Source organism: Ascidia mentula, chromosome 5, assembly GCF_947561715.1.
Source record: "Ascidia mentula chromosome 5, kaAscMent1.1, whole genome shotgun sequence".
NCBI classification, from domain to species: Eukaryota; Metazoa; Chordata; class Ascidiacea; order Phlebobranchia; family Ascidiidae; genus Ascidia; species Ascidia mentula.
This window is the reverse complement of record NC_138570.1, coordinates 2,363,430-2,387,575: the sequence shown is the minus strand read 5'-3', so window position 1 is coordinate 2,387,575 and position 24,146 is coordinate 2,363,430. Positions and strand designations below refer to the sequence as shown.

The 24,146-nt window shown below is 38.3% G+C and overlaps 3 protein-coding genes across 4 annotated transcripts; 1 reads left to right on the top strand and 2 right to left on the bottom strand.

Moving 5' to 3' along the window:
• Positions 1-1,417: 1,417 nt before the first annotated feature.
• Positions 1,418-13,756, bottom strand: LOC145901667 (uncharacterized). Its single transcript, XM_082989425.1, has 30 exons — positions 13,451-13,756; positions 13,191-13,319; positions 13,027-13,135; positions 12,610-12,755; positions 12,366-12,495; positions 12,136-12,241; positions 11,961-12,025; positions 11,491-11,674; positions 11,085-11,143; positions 10,739-10,835; positions 10,327-10,423; positions 10,060-10,170; positions 9,768-9,856; positions 9,444-9,556; positions 8,960-9,080; positions 8,615-8,672; positions 8,141-8,286; positions 7,435-7,638; positions 6,842-7,008; positions 6,321-6,417; positions 5,880-6,004; positions 5,236-5,389; positions 4,736-4,866; positions 4,290-4,426; positions 4,106-4,173; positions 3,644-3,773; positions 3,081-3,201; positions 2,751-2,842; positions 2,481-2,680; positions 1,418-2,022 (listed from the first exon to the last, which is right to left on the bottom strand). The coding sequence occupies exons 1-30, from the start codon at positions 13,524-13,526 to the stop codon at positions 1,774-1,776; spliced, it is 3,711 nt and encodes a 1,236-aa protein (XP_082845551.1). The 5' UTR covers positions 13,527-13,756; the 3' UTR covers positions 1,418-1,773.
• Positions 13,757-14,289: 533 nt separating this feature from the next.
• Positions 14,290-17,196, top strand: LOC145901669 (ribonucleoside-diphosphate reductase subunit M2-like). Of its 2 annotated transcripts, XM_082989427.1 has the most exons (10): positions 14,290-14,434; positions 14,491-14,589; positions 14,728-14,766; positions 15,265-15,390; positions 15,512-15,628; positions 15,707-15,840; positions 15,982-16,210; positions 16,373-16,477; positions 16,660-16,773; positions 16,849-17,196. In XM_082989427.1, exons 1-10 carry the CDS (start codon positions 14,363-14,365, stop codon positions 16,999-17,001), a joined length of 1,188 nt encoding a protein of 395 aa, XP_082845553.1. In that variant the 5' UTR covers positions 14,290-14,362; the 3' UTR covers positions 17,002-17,196. The 2 variants fall into 2 exon arrangements, with proteins under 2 accessions (XP_082845553.1, XP_082845554.1); XM_082989428.1 differs by lacking the exons at positions 14,290-14,434; positions 14,491-14,589; positions 14,728-14,766 and adding an exon at positions 14,948-15,080 and having other exon boundaries at positions 16,849-17,195.
• Positions 17,197-17,245: 49 nt separating this feature from the next.
• On the bottom strand, positions 17,246-23,709 carry LOC145901668 (uncharacterized). Its single transcript, XM_082989426.1, has 14 exons — positions 23,563-23,709; positions 23,301-23,371; positions 22,810-22,961; positions 22,253-22,355; positions 22,060-22,115; positions 21,667-21,782; positions 21,133-21,247; positions 20,463-20,582; positions 20,110-20,175; positions 19,676-19,746; positions 19,069-19,399; positions 18,602-18,749; positions 18,296-18,354; positions 17,246-17,800 (listed from the first exon to the last, which is right to left on the bottom strand). Exons 1-14 carry the CDS (start codon positions 23,644-23,646, stop codon positions 17,487-17,489), a joined length of 1,806 nt encoding a protein of 601 aa, XP_082845552.1. The 5' UTR covers positions 23,647-23,709; the 3' UTR covers positions 17,246-17,486.
• Positions 23,710-24,146: the final 437 nt, after the last annotated feature.

The window sequence follows — 24,146 nt, the reverse complement described above, 5'->3', positions numbered from 1 at the left end:
AAGTGCTTGGCATGGGTAAGTATGACCCGGAATACAATTTCCCACTCACGAATTGAAATTGCATTGGCAGCGAAAAATCATTGCGCAAAACTGGGAAGTGCTGTGTTTTGACTCAAGACGCGCCAAGCTCGTGGAACGGTTTGCGCGAAAGCGGAGGGTCACGAACTCATTCGGCCGCGTAAGTCTTTTTTCGCCTTGGCATTGCGCCCAAACCCGGCGGCAGGGTAGTCCTTCCTCCAACCAACCCGTTCCTGGTCACGAACTGTTGCGTAACATACGTTTTAAAATGCCGGTTTGCTCAATGGCGACCACTGGCGGTTGGTATTAGGGCTTGCCACTTGCGGGGACGATTTCTTTGCATCGAATACAAAACAAAGGCCCCTATTATAAAACCCTTTTATAGCAGCTATGAACTGAACATTTTAAAATAAAGTTACGCATGCGTTCCTTGTACTACAGGATGATTTTGGTCCATATGTTTTTTGTTTCTGATTTCACATGTTACCTCATAATTAATTTTGCTCTCGTGTGAAATAAAACACTCTTCTGTGTTTATACAGACAATAACTTTAAAAAATGGATTTTACTTTTCAAGTAGGGAACTCTTACGACTTTAGCAATTACCACGGAAAATCCCACGCAGCAATTCCAGTGCACCTGTGAAACTCGCTGTGTAAACAGCACTGCCCCCTCAAATTAGACGAAGTTCAAACTCCTGATCTTACTTCCAAAATTTTAAATATTTTGGGCACACTTTAAATCTCCGGTGCAACCGAGCGTGTCGACCCCGAGCACGTGATCATAGCTTGGCGTTTGACCTTGATTTGAGAACTTTCTTTGATCGGTTGGCACGCAAAACACCAACAAATCCGTTGATCCCCAATTGACACAACTCCTTCATTGTGGTTGTGTACATTTCCTCTGCTCTCCTTGATGCGTGACGAGATTTTTTAAAGGAGAACTGCAACGATTTATCTGCATTTTTCCTGTGACTGTATGTTGAATGTTTTCAAAGTATGATGCAATTGAATTTTGCAGGGCAAAGTATACAAACTAAATAATACTTGCTGTTTCTTAGTGTTTTGCAACACTTCGCACTAATGTCGCAAATGCTAACGTTGTGCATTGGCCTCTTGGAACATCGCTGCAAGCTAATTGTAAGCAAAACGCATCAGACCTAACTGGCCGCATTGTCACCGACTGAGCGCTCTTTAATGTTACGACCTTGAGGGGGATTACTGCATGACCCCGAATCCCGAGGGCCTAAATTCCGCTGACCCGTAAAAAATTTGCCGATCCCAAACTTCATGGTGCCCTATATTTGGAGCAGGAGCCAACCAAGTTTCTCAAGAACCCACATTTGACAACGCCTTGCAAGTTTTGTGATGTCAACACAGCTCAAGGAGACGCGGTCTACTTGCTAAGTGATATTTATTACTTGATCTTGACTTACATTTTTAGATTAATAATTTAAATTCGCCTGCGGACTGAGCAGTTTTGTCGGTTACACGAATTTTGGCGCATGGATTTTCGAATCAAGCAAATCAGTTTAGAAGCAATCAACATAAGGGACATAAAATTTATAAGAAACGACAATTTTATCTGAGAACAATTCCGCAGTGTGCTCCTGTTCATATAGAAGATTACACAAGTCTACAAAAACTAAACCACAAGCAATAAACTATAGGCAGGGCAATTAGGTGTCTAAAACTAAACTCCGTATATAAATCGGTTTGAAAAACACCGTACAAGCTCATGTGCGCCATCTCGCGGTCACTCAACATCGGGGTAATCTCCTTCTTCGGTAAAACTGCTGTCTTCGTAATACGACGAACTGCGTCCACTCGATGTTATTTCGTAATAATGATCGTCGTCGTTGTGATGGTAACCGGACATCGAGAAATCGCTGGGCGGCTCGATTGTGACGTCATATACACTGTCGCCGAGCTTGGTGGAGACTGTCCAATCGGAGGCGCTGATTCCCGGTATGGAAAGTGGGCCGCTTGCCAGTGAGGAGTGAGACTGGGGGAATACGGATATGTGTTGTTCAAGTTAATATCGGAGGTATTGTAAATAATCCTCAGCAATGTGGTATGTTGTTTTACAAGACGGTTTATCTGTATAGGGGTGGTTAAATACATCGTAGGAAAGAGCAGTGAGATGTTCTAAATCTATTGCGAATCACAGAAGGTTGTTGGTTGTGGATAGTACTTTAATAGCGAGTTTAGTGGAAAATGTAACAAATTACACATAATTCTGAGTATGAAGAGACTGCCCATACTGTTGGAAACATTGTCATGAACTAGTTTCTTTATTCTCGGAATTGATGAGTAAATCCTTTAGTATAGTGTTTCTGCTTAAAATTCGTTTACAGAATACAAAGTCCCGATTCTTAAATGCATGTAATAAAACCGTGTGCTTTGTCGGACTTGGGTTTAGCCCGCAAGCGTACAACCCTTCATGGGGAGATGTCAATTTACCTGCACAGAACTGACGTTACAAAGTGAAAATTTCTCTCGTAAAACATCCGCGCGAGTGGTAGTTTGTGGCGGTTCGTGGTTTTTGACGGGTATTTCCTGCGTGATCATGGGCAGTGGAACAGGGGATTTTTCCAGCGCGTCGGAAGGAACATTTTCTTTTTCTTTAAGTTCCATTTTTTCTTTTTTCTCAGCAGTAATATCTAAACAAGGATATTTTTGATGCAATTGCATAGTTTTACTTTAATTTTATCAAAAACATATTTTTTTTACCCATCTTTCCTTCTTCCGTGACGGACAGACCACTTGCGGCACTAGAGCGTCCGCTGTCTGGTGTTCGCCCGTCCTTCGTGATGATGTTGCTCCTATAAGCAAACATTGTAAAAGAACCCGTCTGGTATATCAACAACTCTTCTTCCGTCGACGTTAATTGGCTTTCCTCAAAGTTATTGTCATACTTTCCCACGTAAATTCGCCAAATGACATTCAGTTCAAATTATCAACAATCTTGAATTCAAAAAACGGGTAAACTAAGCAGCGACTACAGATTGGTGTGGAATCATCGGTTTTAGCATACGGCAATATTGAAAGAACTATTTTGACCTGTACGCAGCCGCTTGCCCTGTTTTCGGCTGCATTGTTTTTCCGCAAAGTTCACAAGATTGTTGGGCGTGTTTCAAAGTCGTTTCTCGAATCTTCTGCGCCAGCATTGCGTTCCTTTTGTCTTCAAACAAAATCGTTATAAGGTTACCTTAGATAAAATCCAATCATTTGTTGCCGACGCACATTATTTTGACCTATCTGGTCCAATACTGGTCAATATTGCTCCCTAATCATTTGAATACTTCACAGTGCGGCTTCCAGACGTGATGAAATATATAATTGTTATTTTCCAGGTTTAGGGTTTAACAAGGAAACTTCGTCTCACATTTCGCTGCAATTGGTCAACGCTTTGGAGCGTGAAATGGACCTCACTAATTCAACATTATCTTTAATGAAACGTTGCATGTTTACCGAACAAGCAGCGTTGTGAGTAATTTCACGAATTTGATGTCACTTTTTGCGTACTTTTTTCCATATCTCATTATTGTGCCCAGCAAGTGGTGCCGTGCAATGCTCCCTATTTTTCCCAATAGTGTTTCGAAAGTTTTAATCTATGCTCTTACCTTCTTTCATGTCGTTCGGGTTGCCATGGTTACTCCACTCCTTGAACTTCCACACCTCCCAACCTCCCTCCCACTTCTCAAACTCCTCCTCGAGTTTTTTCAGCGTTTTCCGATTTTCCCGTCGGTTTTCCTGCAATCGTGCAACGAAACTAAAAACTCGCGTTTCTCTATCGCCCTCGTGCGGACGCGTTTAGATTTTGAATAGTTCGCGAAATAATAACTGAAGATGCTTTCAAAAATTAAAATCGTATGACAAAAGCTTATAATATTTACAATTGACATTAAAGTTTTTACTTGTTTCACGCAAAAGAAGCGTTGCTGGTTAGGTGGTTTTTGACAGGTAAAAATATGTTCATTGGTACTTTGTGAAACACATAATACCTGCACGCGTATTGTACACGGACCGTAAACAGTTTACCGTTCAAGCAGTTAAACACCACCTATCAGTCGCTAATATTTTACCTCAAATTCATATTTTCTCGCTTTTCCCGCCATTCCGGTGACTCCACCAAACCTAACCCATGCAATTTCTGCAACGCAGAAAAACAATTAAATATAACAACCTCAACCTCTTCATATGAAATAGAGTTTATAGAGTAGTCTATTAAAAAATAAATAAATATTAAACGTAGGCAATTTTTCGCACCTGAAATGCAGATAAAAATTCCAATCGAACATCCGATAATAAGGAAGACGTACATTCCTGTAAACGCTTTGATGTCCAGTTGATTCTCCAGGGTTTTGGCCACGTTCGTGTTCTCGCATTTCGTTTCAAGCGAAAACCTGTTCAAATTTTAACTTATTCACACTCTCTTGTATGGTTAACTGACAAAAGGTTTGTTATATCGTGTAAATTCCATAAAGTTTGATAATGTGTTAGCATTGGTGGCAACGTGTACAACCGACTATTTCCGTGACACGAAATAGTTCAAATAGTTATGGATTAAATACAAATGCCAAAGCCAATACGTTGCTGTGGAATGGTGCAAGCAGACTAACACTTCTGGATTTATCATCGGCGTAAGTTCATTCACTAAAGTAATTCGCCATGAGTTTCACGACAAAAATATTTAAACCATGTGTGAATTTCACCATTTCTCCTCCAGCATGGAAAGAATACCGCGATCTCGAAGTTGTGCGATGTGGTCGTTAAAGATTGGGATTAGAAGGGAGCCTTTAGGAAATGGGAGACCGAACTGGTATTTGTAGAAACCTGTGCCAACCTGTGTGTATGTAAGAGAAACTTAAACTCCCCACAGTGCTTGACGATTTTATAGCAGTGGTTCCCAACCGGGATATCGCGGTATGCTAGGGTGCCATTTATAACTTTCAGGGGTGCCGCGAGCTTTGTATTTATTCAGGTAATTTTCTATCATGCGGTTTGTCGATAATTTAATGCTATATATATTTAGGGCAATTTTTATTACGATAATAACCCTCCATCTAGAATCGGCTAGAAAAGCTGATTGCAGCAATCTAAGCGGTCGCTCGTTGGTTTGTTTTTCATTGGAAGCCGAAAAATCATCATATATTTCTCAGGGGTGTAAGCCAAGAATGGTTGGGAACCACTGTTTTACAGAAGTATGACCAACCTTGTCGAACTCGCAGGATGTGGTCAGAGCTTCAACCGCCGTTGCGAACGAAGACATCAAGTAAAAGTTTCCCGCTAAAATTCTGTCAAACGCTTGTTGGTGAGAATTGAAAACCGAATTGTTCCATTCCTTTTTCAAGTAATTATAAAGCAACCTGCAATCAAACACATTGAACAAAGTTATCTCTATTGTATGTTTTTACTAATTTCATCATGCTTTTTCAATTTCCCACCAGAGCAACACCATTTCGGAAATTTGTCTTGTTTCCATTGCTGTTTAATCTCTACGAAGCACCCGAAAAAATACCGCTATTCTTTATCGATACCGGCCGTTTTGTCGAAATCAAATACCCAGGGTAAAAAACACAATGTGTTCCCTTCCCAATAATGAAAATAATTTGATTTTTTAACTAGGACACCGAAAGGTGAACCACCGTAAAATTTATGTGGGCCCTATTTAATATACATAACTGAAAAGCAGAAGTTCTTTTAGGGACATACCCCAATGTGAACATCAATTTATTTCTTAAGCATAACCTTAATCTTTTAATGATTTGTCTATTGGAGCGAAACCCATGCCAAACGTGGGTACCTTGACCAAAGCTACAACAATGACGAAATTATCGTACACCGGTCGTAACTTACGTGTACGGACGTTCTTTGGCATCCGGAAGAAAGAGAGTTAACATGGGGTTATCGTGCATAATACCATATGCAAATTCCTTTTGACCTGCAAGCTCGTCCAAGGTCTCGATGCCGCCTTTGTTTACCTTGATTATTAGAATATTACGTATGGGTAAACTAGAAAGAGCAGTTTAGTTAAGACTGACACGGCTTGCTGTACAATTTAAATTTAACGTACATTGCTAAAGTAAGACAGGTTATACAAAGAAAATGTTTCCTTCGCTAAAAACTACTACTGCTTAAGGACATTTGTGCAGCAATTAACACAAGTAAATATGAACAAATAACTTACAATACTTCACTGCAGTTTTGCAGTCATTTCTGCTGAGTGACAATTCTGACTCGATTCGCACCCTTTTTGGTTCGTTAGTTTGTCAATATCGTCTCAAATTAACAACTTACTTGTGTCATAAACAGTGTCATGTTGGCGGTGTAGGCTGTGATTATCGTCAACCCGAAAAACCACCACACTCCTGTCAGCATCTTGCCGGCCTTTGACCTGTGGGTTAGGCAGAGTATTTACACAAAGGATTCTCAAGCACCACCCAGTAATTGAGAGTATAAATAACAGCTCAACGAAGGACAATAACTCTTGTTAATCGCTTGTGGGTATCATCCTCAATTCTATTGCAATTGTCATGCAGGGTCATGGCGATTTCCACCTGTTATACTTTATGCCACAATAATAATGAAAACGTTTATTTCCAAGAAAAATCTGCCGTTTCGACCACTTGAGACCAAACAGATGTTAAACGTCTTTGAAATAGACGTTTCCATTATTGTGGCGTCAGGACAATAGTATTTTTTGGGGACGTTGCCCTTTTAACAGGAGGTCCAAAAAAGGTCGGCATCCCCTGCGTTTAGTGCTTCAAAATTCATACGTCAATTCCTAAATATGAATTTGTATCTGGAAGCCGACTCACCTTGGTACAATATCAACTCCCTGTTGAACGATCGACGAGAAGTTGAACCAAAGGCTGTTTAGCACCCCCAAGTGGTCGGAAGGCTCCGAATCGGGACCGAACGACGCGGATATTTTTTGATACTCGTACGGATTCTTCGTGTTGATCCACGCCAAAAATAAAGATACCTGAAATATAGGAACATAACTCACGTCTATGTTCATCTTTAGGACAAACAATATAGCCTCATGAACTGGTGTAATCGAAACGTTTGCACATTAATTTCGCAGTTATATGAGGGAAAATTATTGAAAATGCAATTTGGCAAACACTAGTCAAAAAAGTTGTTAGAAGCCTGAAGCACTTGGGTGTCAGCTCATCAGAAACTTTGTTATATATTATCGTATGTTTAGAAACGACAATATATCTAATTCTGTTACTACTTGGTTTTTATCTGTAACTAACGTTGGGCGACCCAGCTATACCCTGTGGAAGAACCCCATAATTTTTTAACTCAAAAGTGTAAATCGAGAGTTTTTTCCAATGTTAATCTCAACAGCTGTGGTATTTTTTTATATGTATGTACTGAGTTGTCTTTGTTTTCGTATCATTACCAGGATGTAGCTACTCCACAAATATATCCAGCTCTCCTCATGGAAGGGAGTCATGAATTGCCAGATGTCGATTGATTCGGCTTTCTCCAATCTCTTGGTCAGTAGAAACATGGATGGTTGTTGTAAAGCGAGAGAAAGATCGACCGTTTCAGCCCGTCCCATCCTGCCGCCCCGGATACTTTTGGTGTGGAGAAAAAAGTCACACTGAAACGAGAGAAAAAAAATCGCCACGCATTCCCACAAATAATCAGTCTGCCGCAAGTGTTCATACATAAAATGACCAAAAAAATCAGCGTGTCATTACAATATAATATAGAGTAGATGTTGATAACTAAGGTGAGTACATAAATAATAACGGTCATTTATCGCAATTCGCCAAACAACTACTGGTAGGAACACAACTCACGGGTTTTCTCATAATGCTGAGTATAAATAGACTGGCCCATATTGCTATTAACACTGTCATGTTAAAGACGTTTCGACAAAAACTTTTGTCATCATCAGTCAACAACTGGTAACTAACTGGTTTTCACAGATCATTTCTCTTAAAATAGTTGGCATATGAACTTGACTTTAAATAATTCCATAAACTATGATTTCGCGGATATAAAATATTTATGATTGCGTTCACACTAAACGGCAGATTTTCGACCAATATCACGAACACCTGAATCTGGTCCAAAAATTTTAAACATCTGATTCTTACCGAATCGTTTTCGAAACTATTATACATCGATCTCTCCAACTCATCTTCCGTCAAACGGTGACCGGAGTTGAATTCCTGATTCATCACCATCTCGAACGAGAAGTTCATCGATCTGCCGATGTACTCCAGAACCTCGTATAGATAACCTGCAAGTGGAATATCATTCTGATGACCTGTTACCTTTGTGTATGTGTACTGTGTAGGCCTATAGTTTTTTGGTAAAGGGCGGGGGGCGATACTACTGGGGGTTATGAAGAAAAATCGCTTTGCAGCATCATTAAAATTGTGCAGTATTTTGTGCAGTTGCGTCAAGTTCTATGATCTAATTTTGAGAATAAATTGCCGAGAAAAAAACGTTTTGATTAAGATTACGATTGACTGTGTGTTGCTTTCGGTGATACGAGTTTGTTGCATAAATCGTTTAGAAGTTTTTGGCTGAATTGTCGCTTTTAGCGCCTGAACACGGTTTGTTACCTTCGAATTCTAAGTTCTGAGTTTCTTCATTCATCTTCCAACTCAACCATGGTGGTTGCTGCATAAAATGCACATGTATAGTAGATTTCAATAGTTATTTTTGCAATAGTTAACGCTAGTTGGAGGGAGGTGCATTGCTAACCAACACAATAGAAGTTCTCGCTCAGTCTTGCAATCCCAACATAACTTTCTTTTACTATACCTGTTTGTAACATCTAGGTACGGTACTTATTACCAGACAATACGTAGACAACAAAAACTGGTTTGAATTTGTACTAAACGTAACCGTGTCCACAAAACCATGTCTTAGTTTTTCACATAATCTTCACCAGAGTTTAAACTCACCCATATAGCGCAGACTAGCAGTGGACGTCTCGGTAGTTTGAGATCTGTGATAGAGAAGGGGTTGTAACTAACATTGAGCAAAGATCTTCTCCCATCAAATATTCCAGCTATGACGACCTCCCTCGGCAACTACATAATAATTGTTTCTAAGTTTTGTGTCCGCCGTCGATGGCAAAGAATTAAAACATCAGCTTTTTGTGTGGTTGACGTTTGAATTGCGGTGTTATAAACTGATTAAGTCTTACTGCATGAAAGACGAAAGGTCGGAAGAATATAAAACGTTAATTTATGCCTGAAGAGCTGTCCTGTTTAAATTGTAGCATGCCTGGCAGCAAAAGTAGCACAATATCTGTTTTAAATTGATTTCTCGTCCTACCTGTTCTGTACATGTATTAAATTACTTGTAGCAAGTATTCACATGGTTTAAATCTTGACTTAAAAGATTAAAACACAAAAATGCTCCAAGAAACCAACTAGAATTTACAGTCCTAATACCTCTTTATCCGCTGGTGTTAACTCTGTGATGAAGATAGAACCGGAATGAGTAATCTCCGCTGCTGTGAGGAAGTTTTTGCTGCAACTTCCGTCTTTATATGACTGCAGAACAACAATCACGGCGATTACAAACAAAGAACACCAAGCAGGGCGGTTACAAACAAAGAACACCAAGTACGGCGATTACAAATAAAGAACACCAAGCACGACGATTACAAATAAAGAACACCAAGCACGGCGATTACAAATGAAGAACACCAAATACGACGATCACAGATATACATCTTTAACTAAGTACAATTTGAAGTTTTACCCATTGGTATTCGCTGGCGGTGAAGTTTGAACAGAAATTCGAGGTTGACTCGTATTGCAAGGATAGAGTGGAAACGGATGCAGCAGAACCTGAAAAAAAAACAGAACAAATGTCCGTTGCATGGGGTTTGTCTTCGTGTTCAGAATAAAAACTATTTTATTTACACATGTTTTAGTTTAAAGGCTGTAATCTGTTTGCCACAAAGGCAAACCACCAATGCTGGTTGCTATCTACTGTGTATGGTTTCACATAGTTACTCGTCAGCATAAATAGATAAAGGGCAAGCTCTTACCTGTTATATGCTGAGTCATGCTTTCTGGCCATTCAAACACAGGACATTTAAATGTCTCTTGTGTCGCCCTGGGTGAATTTCGTTTGGAACGTCTTCTGTCTTTAGTAGCACCTGAAAATACTTGGTCTGTTAGTATTAAGGTCAAAGGGTGTGAATGTCAAAGTTTATGAACAATTGCCGTAAGAACGCTTCATTAACTATGTGTTAGCCAACATATTCCTGCCTGGCAACGAATCACCAAGGTGGCCATTGTGACGAACAAAATACCTCTGGCCATTAAGGTGTCGATTGTTTCAACTTTTACCATGTGCTTTCTTTCTTCCACGGAAGTGAACGGTTCACCTTGAGCAAGTATCTTCGATATCTATAAACAACACAATTATCAAAACATCAAATTTAGTGTAATATTTATAGAGAATTGCACATTAGTTGTACAAGATGGAAAGTGAAAAAATATTGCCTAGCGTTTTTTAAAGGAGGACACACTTACAGTGGAGCAACGAAATTGTGTTACTTTTTAGATAAGATAGTGAGGAATGATGATTTTTTGCACCGGATAAAATTTGTCATGTGAGATTTTGAGTGTCATGCCAACGACAGCCGATGGGAAGTTTCACACTACCAAATACATCTCCTGTATAGATTTTTTTTACATATTTTAAAAAGCATAGGAACCTACCCTTTTACAAGGTGTGCTGCGATGCATGTCCAACTCGCATACGTCGTTGTTTGGAGGTCTGGTTTCCACGTCCGACAATGCGCGCTTTTTCAAATATCTGAAACGCAACAGAAAAATGAATATGGCACTTTAACGGCAAAACTTATTACAAACGATTTTTTCTATTGCGAGCATTTATGAAAACTGTAGCCAACTAAAGTGATGAAGCGTATTCAGATGGGCTAGTCTAGTTTTATGGTCAACTTATATAAAAGTATTACAAAAAAGGGTCATCCGCCGGATTCCTAATCGTAATTATTTGATGATCAATTTTGACACTCAATCAGCAGCAATATAACAACCATACCTTGATGCAGTTGTTGGCGCAGCCAACTGGACGTCCCCTTCCCATGGACCACATTGAGGCTAAAATTGGACAGAAACAAAACAGGTTTTACCGAAAACATCAAAACCAAATTATTTTCTTAAAAATGAGGTGTCATTGTATAAATAAATGTCTATATTCTTATTTGTGCGTACTTGATACGTGCCACAAAAAAAATGGCTTAACAGAGCAGCTTGAGTTAGTAGATAATATGACCAAGGATTATGTTTATTTCATTTTTTGCCATATCAGCAAGCGCATCACATTCGAAACCATATTTTAACGTCAGTGCGCACAAGCTGTAGTATATTTAATACAGAAATATGCAACATGTCACTACTTCAAAGTCACCAATTTAAATTTTTACCACCACCACACACAAATATACCTTCCCCGTATTATCAACAATGCCACATTTCCCGTCGCCGCAAGCTTTCGCGAGCTTTTCCACAACCAGCCCCGCCAACGACGCGATGACGTCATTATACATCACGTCAGAGGTGACGTTAAGACCGGCACCCTCTGATGCGTATCTGGTCATGAGACCACGGACCAACGGGGTTATGACCGCACTGCAACCAATGGAATGATGGGATTTTGTGACTTATTGCACCAAGCAGAAAAAATTCGCCGCAAGACAATTTTTTTTATGCTGTGATTATAACATTGATATTAACTTAATAAGTATTTGGCGAAATGTTATACTGTACAGGAATTCATAACGTTCTGCGAATTGACGAAAGTGTTAATGCACAAACTATAACGCACATCAACAATAACATTTAATCAAGTTGATATTCCAAAATGTTCTGGTCGGAGTAAATTAAATTGTGAAATTCGTCTCAAAACAATGCACACCTCGATAGAAATGACATTCTCACACCGCTTCGTGCAAGATCAAGAAATCTGTCCGGGTCAATGAACTGCCAAAAACAGGTTCTATTTGTTATACTAACCTATGCAATTGCGGAATATCGTTTTGATGTTTGATATTTGTTTAAAGGGTTCATAGTATAATTTTAAGCATATATACCACATTTGGAAGAAACCAGTGGAAATTGGAAGTGGCCAACTGCTTTTTCTGAGCAATTTCCATAATACTCAGGGCGCTAACCGCTGGACTGCTTAGTATGTACGCCCTACGCAAAAGAAAATTTTTCAGAATGTTAACAAATACGGTTGCTAAAGTTAGGATACAAATTATGATAGTAAATATTTAATTCTTGTTAAAATGTTTGGTTGGCGGGCAGAAATCCATTTAACCTGACCCCTTCTTTACGCGCCAACTTCATAGTTCGGATGAGCGATTCTTCGTCTCCATTTGCCTTGTACGCTATGATTTCTATGCCGTATTCTCGGGCGTACTGCATGTCGGAGAAAGAAAACTGCATTTCTAAGTGACAAAACATGAAACATGATGATGACAAATCCTATTTTCTGGGCATTGTGGCCAATTGAATTGTGTTTGGCAACATGGATGGCCATGTATTTATTGTAACATGTTTACCTTTGCTTTCTTCTTCAAAAACTATTGCTTTGCTCCAACCATACAAGTTGGCAGAGGTAGTAATGGCTGATATGAGCGATGAACTTGGAGGAAATAGATACGAGATGCTTTTTTCCGACTGTCCTGTCTCACAAGAGTGCAATGTTCTGCCAATCAATAAAAAATGTGTCAGCAATGAACTTCTTGTTGAGAAAACGACCCATAACACAGTTTTTGTTTGATATCAACCATCCGAAAAATGGCTATTCTTTAAGCGTGCTTAGTTCTTATTCTACTGTTTGTACCAGCGCAGCCTTATATATTCAGTTCTAGTATATACAATTGTTCTTGTGTATGCATTGTCAGAAACAATAGGTTCCTTATTTTAACACAAAGGCTTATGGTCTATCTATGCACTCAGTAACAAAAGGCGCTCACCGAGCTATGGAATAAATCGGGATCAGCTTTTTGATCGCGGTAAGATTTCCGCATTCCAATTTGCTCGCCACCGAGATTAGGGCGGTAAAATTTTCGTTCGAAACAACATCTGCGTGAAAACAGTCACGTGACTAATGTACTCTTGAAAAATGTCTAAAACTGACCTGATAGGTTTTGGTGTTGGTTGATTGAAATTTTCGTCGTGTTTACTGTAGTGTCGGGTGTTGTATATTTGGCAACTGCAATCTCCACTTGCTCTGCTAATGACTTTGTACTGGTATCGTACAAAACACCTAAAATGAAAAAATATAGCGATTTTAAGCGGCTAGTTTTTTGCGCATTTTCATGTCACGTGATGCTTTTTAAACTAGCTGCACAACAAACCAAAGTTAGAACAAGATACCAAAGAAACCCCCAAACATACCTATTTTTATATTAATTCCTTTGACTAATTGAATCGTCAACATCAAAAACACCAAAAAGCATTTTACAAACTCCATGGTACTTCAGAGCCAGTCTGACTACGACGATGCCTGTTATGCGACAATACAGGCATTTTATGGCCATCCCAACCAGCGAATAGCGTTTAATTGGCGCTACCGTTGGCAACTTATAGCACTCCTTGGTTACTTTTGTGGGTTGCTGTTGGCAAGAGGACATGCTTGATGAAACGTATGTTTTAATTATCTTCTGACGAATTACGTCAATCCAGCCTCTTTTCTATACTGATATTTTTATATTCAACCCTGAAAAAGATTGATAAATTGATTATATTTTAATGAATGTGCATTGAACGAGCCATGGCAAACTCCATGTGTGTACAATATCAATAAAATACATAAGGTCGCCCCATATATCGCATTACAGTTGGGAGTATTTTAATCAGTTACCGGGTCGCAGCACCCTGTCATACACTAAACAATAAAAGCGCCAAGATTTTAAATCAGTTTACAGTCAGTAGATATGAAAACAAAGCAAGAAATCGAGCGCGCGCAACCATTGACCTACTTGCGGCACTCGCTCGAATATCAGCTGGAAGTGTTTACCCATTTTTTCCCACGGGCGCCAAAACTTCCTTGTTAAATGGCCGACGGGCGCGCTGATTGGCCGCAACCTCTGTTTACGTCATGCGCGCCAAATTCGATCCGAGGATATTTTTTCTTCGCGCGAAACGCCGTTGTTGCTTCGCGCGCCACACAAAGGAAACCAGTTTTATAAAAAGGCCTGATACAGATATTTTCCTCAACACTTGTTGCTGTTTCAGAACTACTGCAAGTTTAGACATTTTATCTGCTTTTAGTTTTTGATATTTTTGTGAATCTCCTTCAAAGCCATAATGCCTGCATCACCGCGAAAACTGAACAACTTGACCAACTCTATGAGAAATGTAACTGTTGACGAAAACACAGTAAGTGCACTAAATCAACTTCTTGTCTTCAAAAAGTAAGTAATGTTGTTTTACAGTATAGCGTGATGAAGACTAAAATGATGGCACGCAACGCCGGTAAAAAAATCCTTGGCGAAGTTCAAGTCAACAAGATCAACGAGTTGCAACAAGAAACGGTAAGTTAACAGGTTGAGTCTTAAATTTGCTGTTGTAGTTGACGTTGATATTGTAAATCTCAAGTTATTTAACACACAAGTCAATTAATAAGCACGTTATTGGTTTACACGTGAAATAATGTGCTGCGTTATTTTCAGGGCAAAGACAAGATAAACCAAATCGTCAAAACCTCACCGGTAAGCTATCACCTGTTCTTCATACTTGCGCCTGTAAAACCACGCCACATACCATTCCGTTTTACATTAGCGCCACGCAGCTGGGTTGCGCCACACCGGGAAACGCGCGGTGCTTTTTTGTTACATCACATAACTATGACGCGCTAAAACTAATAAAAGCAGTCGCTGTTCATGAGCCGACTGGCAGCTGTAGAAGGCTGCTTGCCATGACTTCGCAAAATAGTGGTGAGGTCTGTGAATGCTGCAGCCGCTGTGGTCGCCCTTGGCGAAATTCGTTGTACGAAAAGCGAAGTCCCGTCGGGTTGTCAAAAAATGTAAGGGTTTAAATGCGTATATTTTAGAAAAGAAATAAGGCAAAATTGTCAAACTTCTTGCAAATTTTTTATGTTGACATACCTAATCTGAGGATGTTTAGGCTGTGGTCAGTGATATTTGGTTTTTAGTTAAACACTACAAGGATTAAAAACAAAACTACAATTTGGATGATGTTTTGTTTAGAGTAACAAAGATAATGAGCCATTGCTTCGTGACAACCCACGACGATTTGTCATCTTTCCCATTCAATATCATGACATATGGAGAATGTACAAGAAAGCTGAGGCTTCTTTTTGGACAGTGGAAGAGGTACAGCGTGCATACAGCAAGATACATTATTTTAAATACAATCTGCTGTTTTTTAGTTTTGTCAAACTTGCATTTACCAACAGTTTGTAGGAAAACAAACAAATATTTCTGTATTTGAAAGGTGGATTTGTCGAAAGACATGGTACACTGGGAAGGTTTAAAACCCAATGAAAGAAAATTCATCACCCATGTTCTTGCATTCTTTGCTGCTTCCGACGGGATTGTTAATGAGAATCTTGTAAGTTCATTACATACTACTGACAACTTTCAACAAGCTTGTTTGGTTTGGTTTGGTAAAATAAATTGTTATGATTAGGTTGAACGTTTCGCTCAAGAAATACAAGTGACTGAAGCCAGATTTTTCTATGGCTTCCAAATTGCAATTGAAAACATTCATTCCGAGATGTACTCTCTTTTGATCAATACATATGTACGAGACAGTCAAGAAAGGTATGTACTTTTCATATTTTATATTAACAATATAAATTTTTTTTATACATGTTCTGTTTTGTGCATTCCAAGTGTATTTTTTACACACAGTCTGCAACTCTAACATATTTGTCCAAATTTTAAATTTGGTTTATTTTGCAGGGAGTACTTGTTCAACGCGATCGAAACTATGCCATGTGTTCGCAAGAAGGCTGAGTGGGCCCTCAAGTGGATAAACGACCAACAATCAACCTATGCAGAGCGAGTGATTGCATTCGCTTCTGTGGAAGGCATTTTCTTCAGTGGTTCCTTTGCTGCAATATTCTGGCTGAAGAAAAGAGGCCTCATGCCCGGTCTTACTTTTTCCAATGAACTCATTAGCCGTGATGAGGTTTGTATATTATTTCTTAAAGGCAACCTTGTCATTGGGATATCACTATGGTGGTTGAAAGATGCTATATTGTGGTATTTTAAAGTTTAAGAAAAAAGAGTTTTTACTTTCTAAGAAATGTCCTTATTGATTAATATCAAAAGTACTTTTTTGTTCTTGCAGGGTTTACACTGTGATTTTGCCTGCTTGATGTTCAAGCATTTGGTTAACAAACCATCCCATGCCCGAATCATTGAAATAATCAGAGATGCAGTTCGCATTGAGCAGGCAAGTTTCAACATAATATAACTTTCAGTCATTCAAAAACTGTTCCAAAATCTACCCTAAAGTGTAGTTGATTTCAATATTTATTTGGTCAAAGTAAGCTTTTCGCATTATAAATTTTGTTTACTGCTTTTATTTGATATTTTTGGAGCCAAAATGTTCTAATGCTTTTATTTGGTTTGCAGGAATTTTTGACCGAAGCTTTGCCTGTTGCACTTATTGGCATGAACAACCGTCTGATGAAACAATACATTGAGTTTGTTGCAGATAGACTGCTTGTTGAATTGGACTGTCCTAAGGTAATTAAAGTTCTATTTAGATTTCTTTGGCCTTGTATGCAAATACATAAAAATCACTGTTTTTTTCGTTTCCAGGTTTTTAAATGCGAAAACCCGTTCGATTTCATGGAGTTGATCTCACTGGAAGGAAAAACCAACTTCTTTGAGAAGCGCGTGGGTGAATATCAGAAGGCTGGGGTGATGGCGAAAGCAGAAGACATGAAATTTACACTAGATGCAGACTTTTAATTTTATTTCTGCCTCCATCTTACTAAAAGAACTTGTATTGGAATCTTTTATCTTGCTTGGGTTAAACCCAGTCCGCTTTTCCATCCGTGAGCTTGAGTTGTTTGTTTTAGCATTACACATCATACGATTTCAATGTTGTGGTTTCAAGTAGCCGTTCACGAACTAGAAACAACTCCCAAGGTTAGGTACCAGGCAGAGTTAGTTGCGCAAACAAAATTTCCTGGTCCAAAGCAGTCGATTCAAGTCACAAACATGTTCGCCTGTATTTAAGCAATATTCTTTCGAATGCGTTTGTACAGAAAAACAGAAATTTTTAAGCCTCCACTTGGCCGCTACTTACCAACCACACCAAGAAAATACCAGCGAGCATGAACTGAAGGCCAATAAAGCAAAATGGTCCAAATGTACATTTCAGGAAAAGAAATAGAAAAAGAAAATGTTTAAAGGTCCAACGACACGAATGACAGCCACCGAATGATATTCCTTTATTGTTCCCGGAAGTACAACAAGTACAGCTTTATTGATTCGGGTACGGGTAACTTTAGAACGGCCTGGCGAAAGTTTTCTCTCGACGGGTTACTTTCCAGTTCAGACGAGCTGACGTCTTCTTGTGCCGACTTTTCGCTGCCATTGGCGTTGTTTATTCTTCTGACTGCCCGATCTGTAATGAAAGAAAGAAGATCGCTGGTCCTCCTGGTGGATGCTTGGGATCGACTGCTCATACCGATCAGAAACGATCTCAAGGTCGTTGAATCTGAACTGACGTGGATGTTGACGCTAGTCGTCCTGCGGGCATCACCTGATAACAACATAGTTTAAATGAATAAGGTTATTGGCTCCATTGTTTATATAGTTTGGATGAATTTCGTGCAAATCAATGAAAAACGTGGAGCAAAGAAATTCGTGGAATGCACTTTAAAACCTGAACGTGCATAAAAACATGCGGTTTATCGATCGTGTTTGGCTTCATATTGACTTACAATCGACAAGGCGAAACGTTGTGTTGGGCGACTTACAATCCCACAAAACCTTTAAAATAGAGGTTCTCCTTAGCAATTTCCCTGCGACTTGCGGTGCAGGTAAAAACATTATATTTTGGAAACCATTGTGAAGAAAACAATCACTTTTTGTTACTTGTGATAACATAATGCCGTAAGCGTAAGGGAACAACGTTCAAAAGATCAATTCATAGACAGCTTCCCCCAAATCGCAAAACGGAGCCATTAGAAACCGCAGATCCCACTTTAAAATCCGTTGCTTTAAAGTGAATATCCAAGCGGACAATATATATTACCACTGTCTGTGTTGGGTCGTGTGGTTTCTTCATACATCAAAAACGTTCTGGCTCTTTGCCTGAAAAACCAGACAAAATCTTTTATCAAAACACTCGTCATAGCGGATGTAGTTGTTCTGGTCACTTTGGTGCTAGCTGAAGCAAATTCCGCCTCCGCAAAGTTTCATAAAATTACAAAACTACAGGTATGATGCTCAGACGTACCTTGCAACCAAGCTGCACTCATTAGGCGGAAATTAAATTCGTTACACATACAACCATCACTTCACTCCACAAGTTCTGCAGGTTGCCATCATATCAACCAACCTATTTTGTGGTTGGGGGTCATTGCCGCTTATTCTTGAGCTTCTTTCGGATGAACGATCTCGTTCAGGTGGCATCGGCACGTCGCTCTCTTCAGTTTTGCGATTTTTGTGACGTCGTCGAAGGAACTGGTAGCAGCCCCGTTTTGTTCCTGTATTTAATTGAAGACAGATTTGGAAAATAATAAATTTGGTTCGGTGAGCTGCATACAGATGGCCACTGTATCGTTGGACAATGCAACATAATTTATATTATTGGCTCCATACTCAAAAATAAATAAGGTGTTTTTGTGCAATGGGATATCCAAGATGTCTTCACACAACTGGTTGTTGATACAAAAACGATTTTTCTGAAGGTACACATTGCAACAACATGCCAGCAAGCTATTTGAACACAAATCTCATTCTCGCATGCTGACGTTCCTCAAGCAAGTTGAGTGATACATCACAAAATATATGATGTTCACTTACGTTTCAACTTGCCGTTATTATTTCCATTTTTTCTTTCTGAGTTCGATGGTTTGCCACTATTGCTATTATCTCCAATACCGAAACTTGAGGCTTTCTTATCAGGTGTAGGTTTTTTGGATTTTGTGTCAGATTCATTTGCATCCACGTCCATATTTTCAACAGAGTCTGAAATGCTGGAGTGATCTGTTGGTTCTTTCGGAGACGAGTTTGTGTTGCTTTCTGTGGTGGGTGGGTCTCCGGTGATGGTCGGTGGTTCACTGGTGTTGTTGTTTTCCATTACATCTGTAACTGTTCCTGTTGCAACGTTAAGTATGGAACTGCTTCTTCTTACCTAGACAAGCATGACAATGTTATCATCCTAGTTTAGTTTGAACACATCTGTTAGAAAAGCAACTCAAAAATGTGTTTGGAGTAACTCAAGGCATGTAAGTGAAAGCAAAACAATGCATTAACATCTTGTTGGCCTGGATGTTGTTCAAATGGTTTTACAACACAAAGCAAATTAATGATTAGTTTTTCATGTTATTTTCACCACGATGTCCAATACAGTGTACAGTAATTTACTAATATTTTGACACAGCTTACAGTTTTCCTATAATAAGAGCACCTTAGATAGAGGACTATATTTTTCATTTGCATCCGAATCACGATCACGGTCTGAATGAGGATCGACTTCACCTGTAACACAAAGTCCATCAAAATAGCACAAGGTTTACTTTGTTATCATATAAAGGCAGCATAAAGATTTGGAACAACAACAGAAGATATATTGTGAAGTATTTCACAAACTTTTGGGCTACACAGCTTTACAATAAACAAACAACATCGGTGGTAGGATTCAGCGGGTTCGCATCAGTTTGTGCAAAGCAGTTTTTTGTAATTTAACAACCTATGCGAACCGGTTGTTAATAGTCATAGTTGTAGGCCCGTGTTTCACTTTGAGCACTGTATTCCTGCAGTTAATATGGCATGCTGCTAGTGAGAGAACCAGATGCTTAAATATATGAATCCCACCACTGTATAACATTAACTATATCTTACGAGCGAGGTCAAATTCATCGGAAGATTCTTTTTCATCAGAGTCGCTCGACTTTTCACTCTCTGTGTCTTGGAATAAAATTGTCAGGATTATATGTGGAACCAATGCCTTATGTTTCAAGAAAAATATTGACAAAAAAACGTCACAGTGAAAGTCATCTGACAAAATACGTATTCAATGACTAATTGACTACATGCATGGTCTGTGTAACATCCTTTAAATCATATTATTATCACTGACTCATTTCACAGACTAAAAAAATGTGAAGCATTTATATATATGTCTGTACTGAAAGAAACCTTCTACTGTTAAGATTGCTTTACACAAGCCTCGATTCATAAACTAGTAGTCAAACCTGTGAAGCCACGAAGCTTTTTCCTGTGAATTCGGTTTGAGCCAGAAATGAACTTGCTGCTTAATTGGCGTCGGACACAAGCTCGACACAATCTCTGCAGTGATGCTGGGTTCCGCTCAGCTAAACATTATCAAACACAATATAGGAGGATGGTATTACCACATTAATTTTTCTGAATTAGACACGTTATATATGGTTGACATGGAATACGAAGATAGGAATAGCATTTCAATGGTTTTCTCACATTTTATTTAATTATTGTTCTGCATAGCTTACAAATCATTGCATTACAGCAGTGTTTCTAAACTGGACAAATGGTTTAACCAATTGTGAATAAAATTTTTGCAGGGGTGAATAAAATCGGTGACGTGTTAGCAATACAAAAATTAACTGCTCGGCCAACATCCGTTGTTGTTGGGCTGCCACACATTCCTTATTTATTGGATTCATAAATTTTTTTATGACCATTTTCATGCGACTACATCTAGGATAAAGATCATGTTGCGTTTAGTCTGAATAAATATTGTAAAATAAATATATTCAGTGTACAAGGTTAAGGAGCATTGGATTAGGGCACCAGCACCAGCCTGAGAGGAACTTCCTAAACTTTTTGCACATTCCTCAACTATTTACTTTACTAGTTTTTATACAAACATAAAAAACAACTGACGCAGCACTGTAGCTGTGTTTTCAGCTTCCTCAGATACAACCAGACTTGCAAAGTTCACCGACAAGATATTCTTCGATTCCCAGTTTGTTTGATCTAGACGTGTGATCACTTGTAACTACAAACAATTCAAACAAGTTTACTTTACATATGGCTAAACAGAAAGTGTTTTTATATATTTTATATAATCATTACTGGGCAAACCTCCGCAAACATCCCAAAGTTTTTTGCCTATAAGTCATATCGTAATACCGCTTATCATGATTATGAACAACAAAAAGTACAGTGTTTATCAATTGCTGGTCCATGATCACTTTTTTTACCAATCCACATATATATATTGTTTTCGCATTAAATGGATCCTAATTCTCATAGTTTTGCCTTGTTAAATGTCCTTTTTTATAAATATGCTCTTTTCGTTACATTTTAGCTTAGATTTACTAAATTAAGTTGTCATTTAGTTGTTTTGAAACTTTAGCTGTTCGCAAGTGTAAAAAGGTTGTGAAGCACTGACCAAATAAATTCAAACCATCAAACCTGATCATTTAGTGGCATGACAAGGATTCCACCAACATTCAGAAGGTTTTTCATGAAAGATTCATATTCATTTGGGCATGCAGCTCCACAGTAAATACGATCATAGCAAGGAGAATCTAAACAATTCAATCAACAATTGGATTTTGCTAATTGGTTCATATAAAATTTTGTGGCTTGATTTTTCTGTTATGAACTATAACTACACTAAGTAGTTTTTAGTGATGGTTATACATCACCATACATGAATTTTTTATGTGTATTACAAAGCTGGTTTTGCTTCTGATGCGATTACATTGCCATGTACAGTACGTACATCACTATTATGAAACAGCACTAACTCTAGACCTAAAGTTACTTAAGTGACTTAGTTTTGGCAATGATTAACATACATACCAGGAGAAATATGCAAACAATTTCCAACGACAAACTGGGGTTCACAAAATGTATATCTGCAGAAAAAAAAAAGAATTATAATTATCTCTGTCAAGAAAACACAAACACAGTTGTCAACAACACTTTGCCGATAATTTCAATAAACACAAAACATGTCAACATCTATCACATGCACTTGACACAAATGAGTCACCTGTCAAATGCATGTGAGAACAAGATAAACTCCTCCACCTTATCTCTAGCATACTCGACCACATCCCAGTGAAGTTCAATACCGTGGTTAATTCCATGCTCACCTAAACCAAATATCAATGTTAATGCAGTTATCAAAGTACAATAGCCGTATATTACCAAAGCTCATGTACTAAATGAAATCAATAATCAGTCTTTTTATAAGTGTCAATACCACAAAAATGCAGTTTGCTGACACAAGATCATTCAACCGAGTGTTAATACAGGAAACTTACATTACAAACTTCCTGGTAAAGAAACAGCCAGAGCTTTAAATGCCAAGATTAACAGGTAGTATTGTAAAACTTATACCTAGTTTTGTAATGTTGTTACACATATAAAACAAAATGACAAAATTAGCAGTACGTTTTTCACTTTATATTTTTTATTATTCTATTTACAATGGAGAAACAAAAGGTTTACAGCAGTAAATACCAGACCCAAACAAGTTAAACAAACTTTAGTAAACAAACAATGGTATTGAACCTAGAACTGCACTTAACTGAACAAACAACTTACCTAACATAAGGCCAGCCATTGTGCTTAAATATCCTGTTCCACTTCCAATATTCAAGAACGAAAGTCCTGGCTTTAAATCAAGTGAGCCCATCACTTCCGAGTAAATGCAAGGTGCAGATATATGCAAGTGCTCATGTTTCCAGGCTAAGTCACTTAAAACAACAAGAAAACTGTCTATATATTTGCACACTTATGAGAGAAAAACACATTTGCCAAATATGCAAGTTCTTCTTTTGTTGCATTTTTTTGCAAGTTAAGTGATATGTCGCTAGTACAATTTTGCACCCCAAGGAAAATATTCTGACACTTTACAATATAAATGAAATTAACATAACTTTTTACTCAAATATTTAAGATTGATTGTGACATGTATGCAAAACGCTATAACGTAGCAAGTTACGCATCAACAACTATTTACCTTTATACAATGCAATTTTTTTAGTATACAAGCATAGCAACAGGTCATTCAAGGGTTTCACATATTAACTTACTGGTATGCAGTTTCCTTGTGATTTGGCAAATAGTAATTTCCTCTGTCCACAGCTCTGAAGATATCTTCGATCTGAAAAGTAAGTTCATGTCTTATAAAATCTAATCAATTTGATGTGTTTTTTTAATAAATTTCAATTGGCAGACAGCATTAAAGGTCTAGCATAAATTTTAATTCCATGCTCCTGTCTAGCCAAATGAGACAAGTATATACTGCTTTTTCCCATGCTGAAATATTAAAGATTTTCAGTTGAAAAAACTTACTACTTCAGACTTGATGTAGTTTGCTTCCAGCAAATTATCAATCAGTTCATCATTGTTGTCACCGGCACTTACAGCACCTCCCATACTGCCTATAAAAGTCCACTGCAGATTTCTTTATGAAGGACAAATTAAGTAACTTAAAATCTGCAACTTGAAATAAATGCAACAGATAAAACGAAAGAACTAATTGCCTTTGAACATAACTTCATAGGTCCTACTACCTTAAACCCGAAAAATATTTTAGCAAATATGAAATTTTTTTTTTAAATTAGGAAACAAACAGAAGAGCATTACCAAACACATTGTGCATATATTTTAAATAACAGCCTTACTCATAGCATAGGTTTAACAACAGTAAAGCAGAGCTTTGCAAAAATCAATAACTTCTTGTGTACGTGACTGGCGCACAAAACAACTAAACAAACATACTGTTAAACGCAACCACACAACACGTCTTCTTATGTTGCAAATGTTGAATTTGGAATAAAATTAACACATCTGCATTCACTGCCGATGCGCAGACCCCTAAAAGTTTTAAAAGTCGATTTAAAAGTCAACGATCTGCATCGAGACGTTGTGTTGTT

Coding starts and splice junctions, on each gene's coding strand:
- LOC145901667 (XM_082989425.1), bottom strand. CDS start 13,526: ATGGAGTTTGTAAAATGCTTTTTGGTGTTTTTGATGTTGACGATTCAA. Junction 12,026..12,135: donor ACTGGTTTCTTCCAAATGTG/GTATATATGCTT, acceptor TGTTTTTGGCAG/TTCATTGACCCGGACAGATT. Junction 8,673..8,959: donor TGCTAGTCTGCGCTATATGG/GTGAGTTTAAAC, acceptor CATTTTATGCAG/CAACCACCATGGTTGAGTTG.
- LOC145901669 (XM_082989427.1), top strand. CDS start 14,363: ATGCCTGCATCACCGCGAAAACTGAACAACTTGACCAACTCTATGAGA. Junction 14,435..14,490: donor TAACTGTTGACGAAAACACA/GTAAGTGCACTA, acceptor GTTGTTTTACAG/TATAGCGTGATGAAGACTAA. Junction 15,629..15,706: donor GGATTGTTAATGAGAATCTT/GTAAGTTCATTA, acceptor TGTTATGATTAG/GTTGAACGTTTCGCTCAAGA.
- LOC145901668 (XM_082989426.1), bottom strand. CDS start 23,646: ATGGGAGGTGCTGTAAGTGCCGGTGACAACAATGATGAACTGATTGAT. Junction 19,400..19,675: donor AATATAGTCCTCTATCTAAG/GTGCTCTTATTA, acceptor ATGCTTGTCTAG/GTAAGAAGAAGCAGTTCCAT. Junction 18,750..19,068: donor TAATAACGGCAAGTTGAAAC/GTAAGTGAACAT, acceptor AATTAAATACAG/GAACAAAACGGGGCTGCTAC.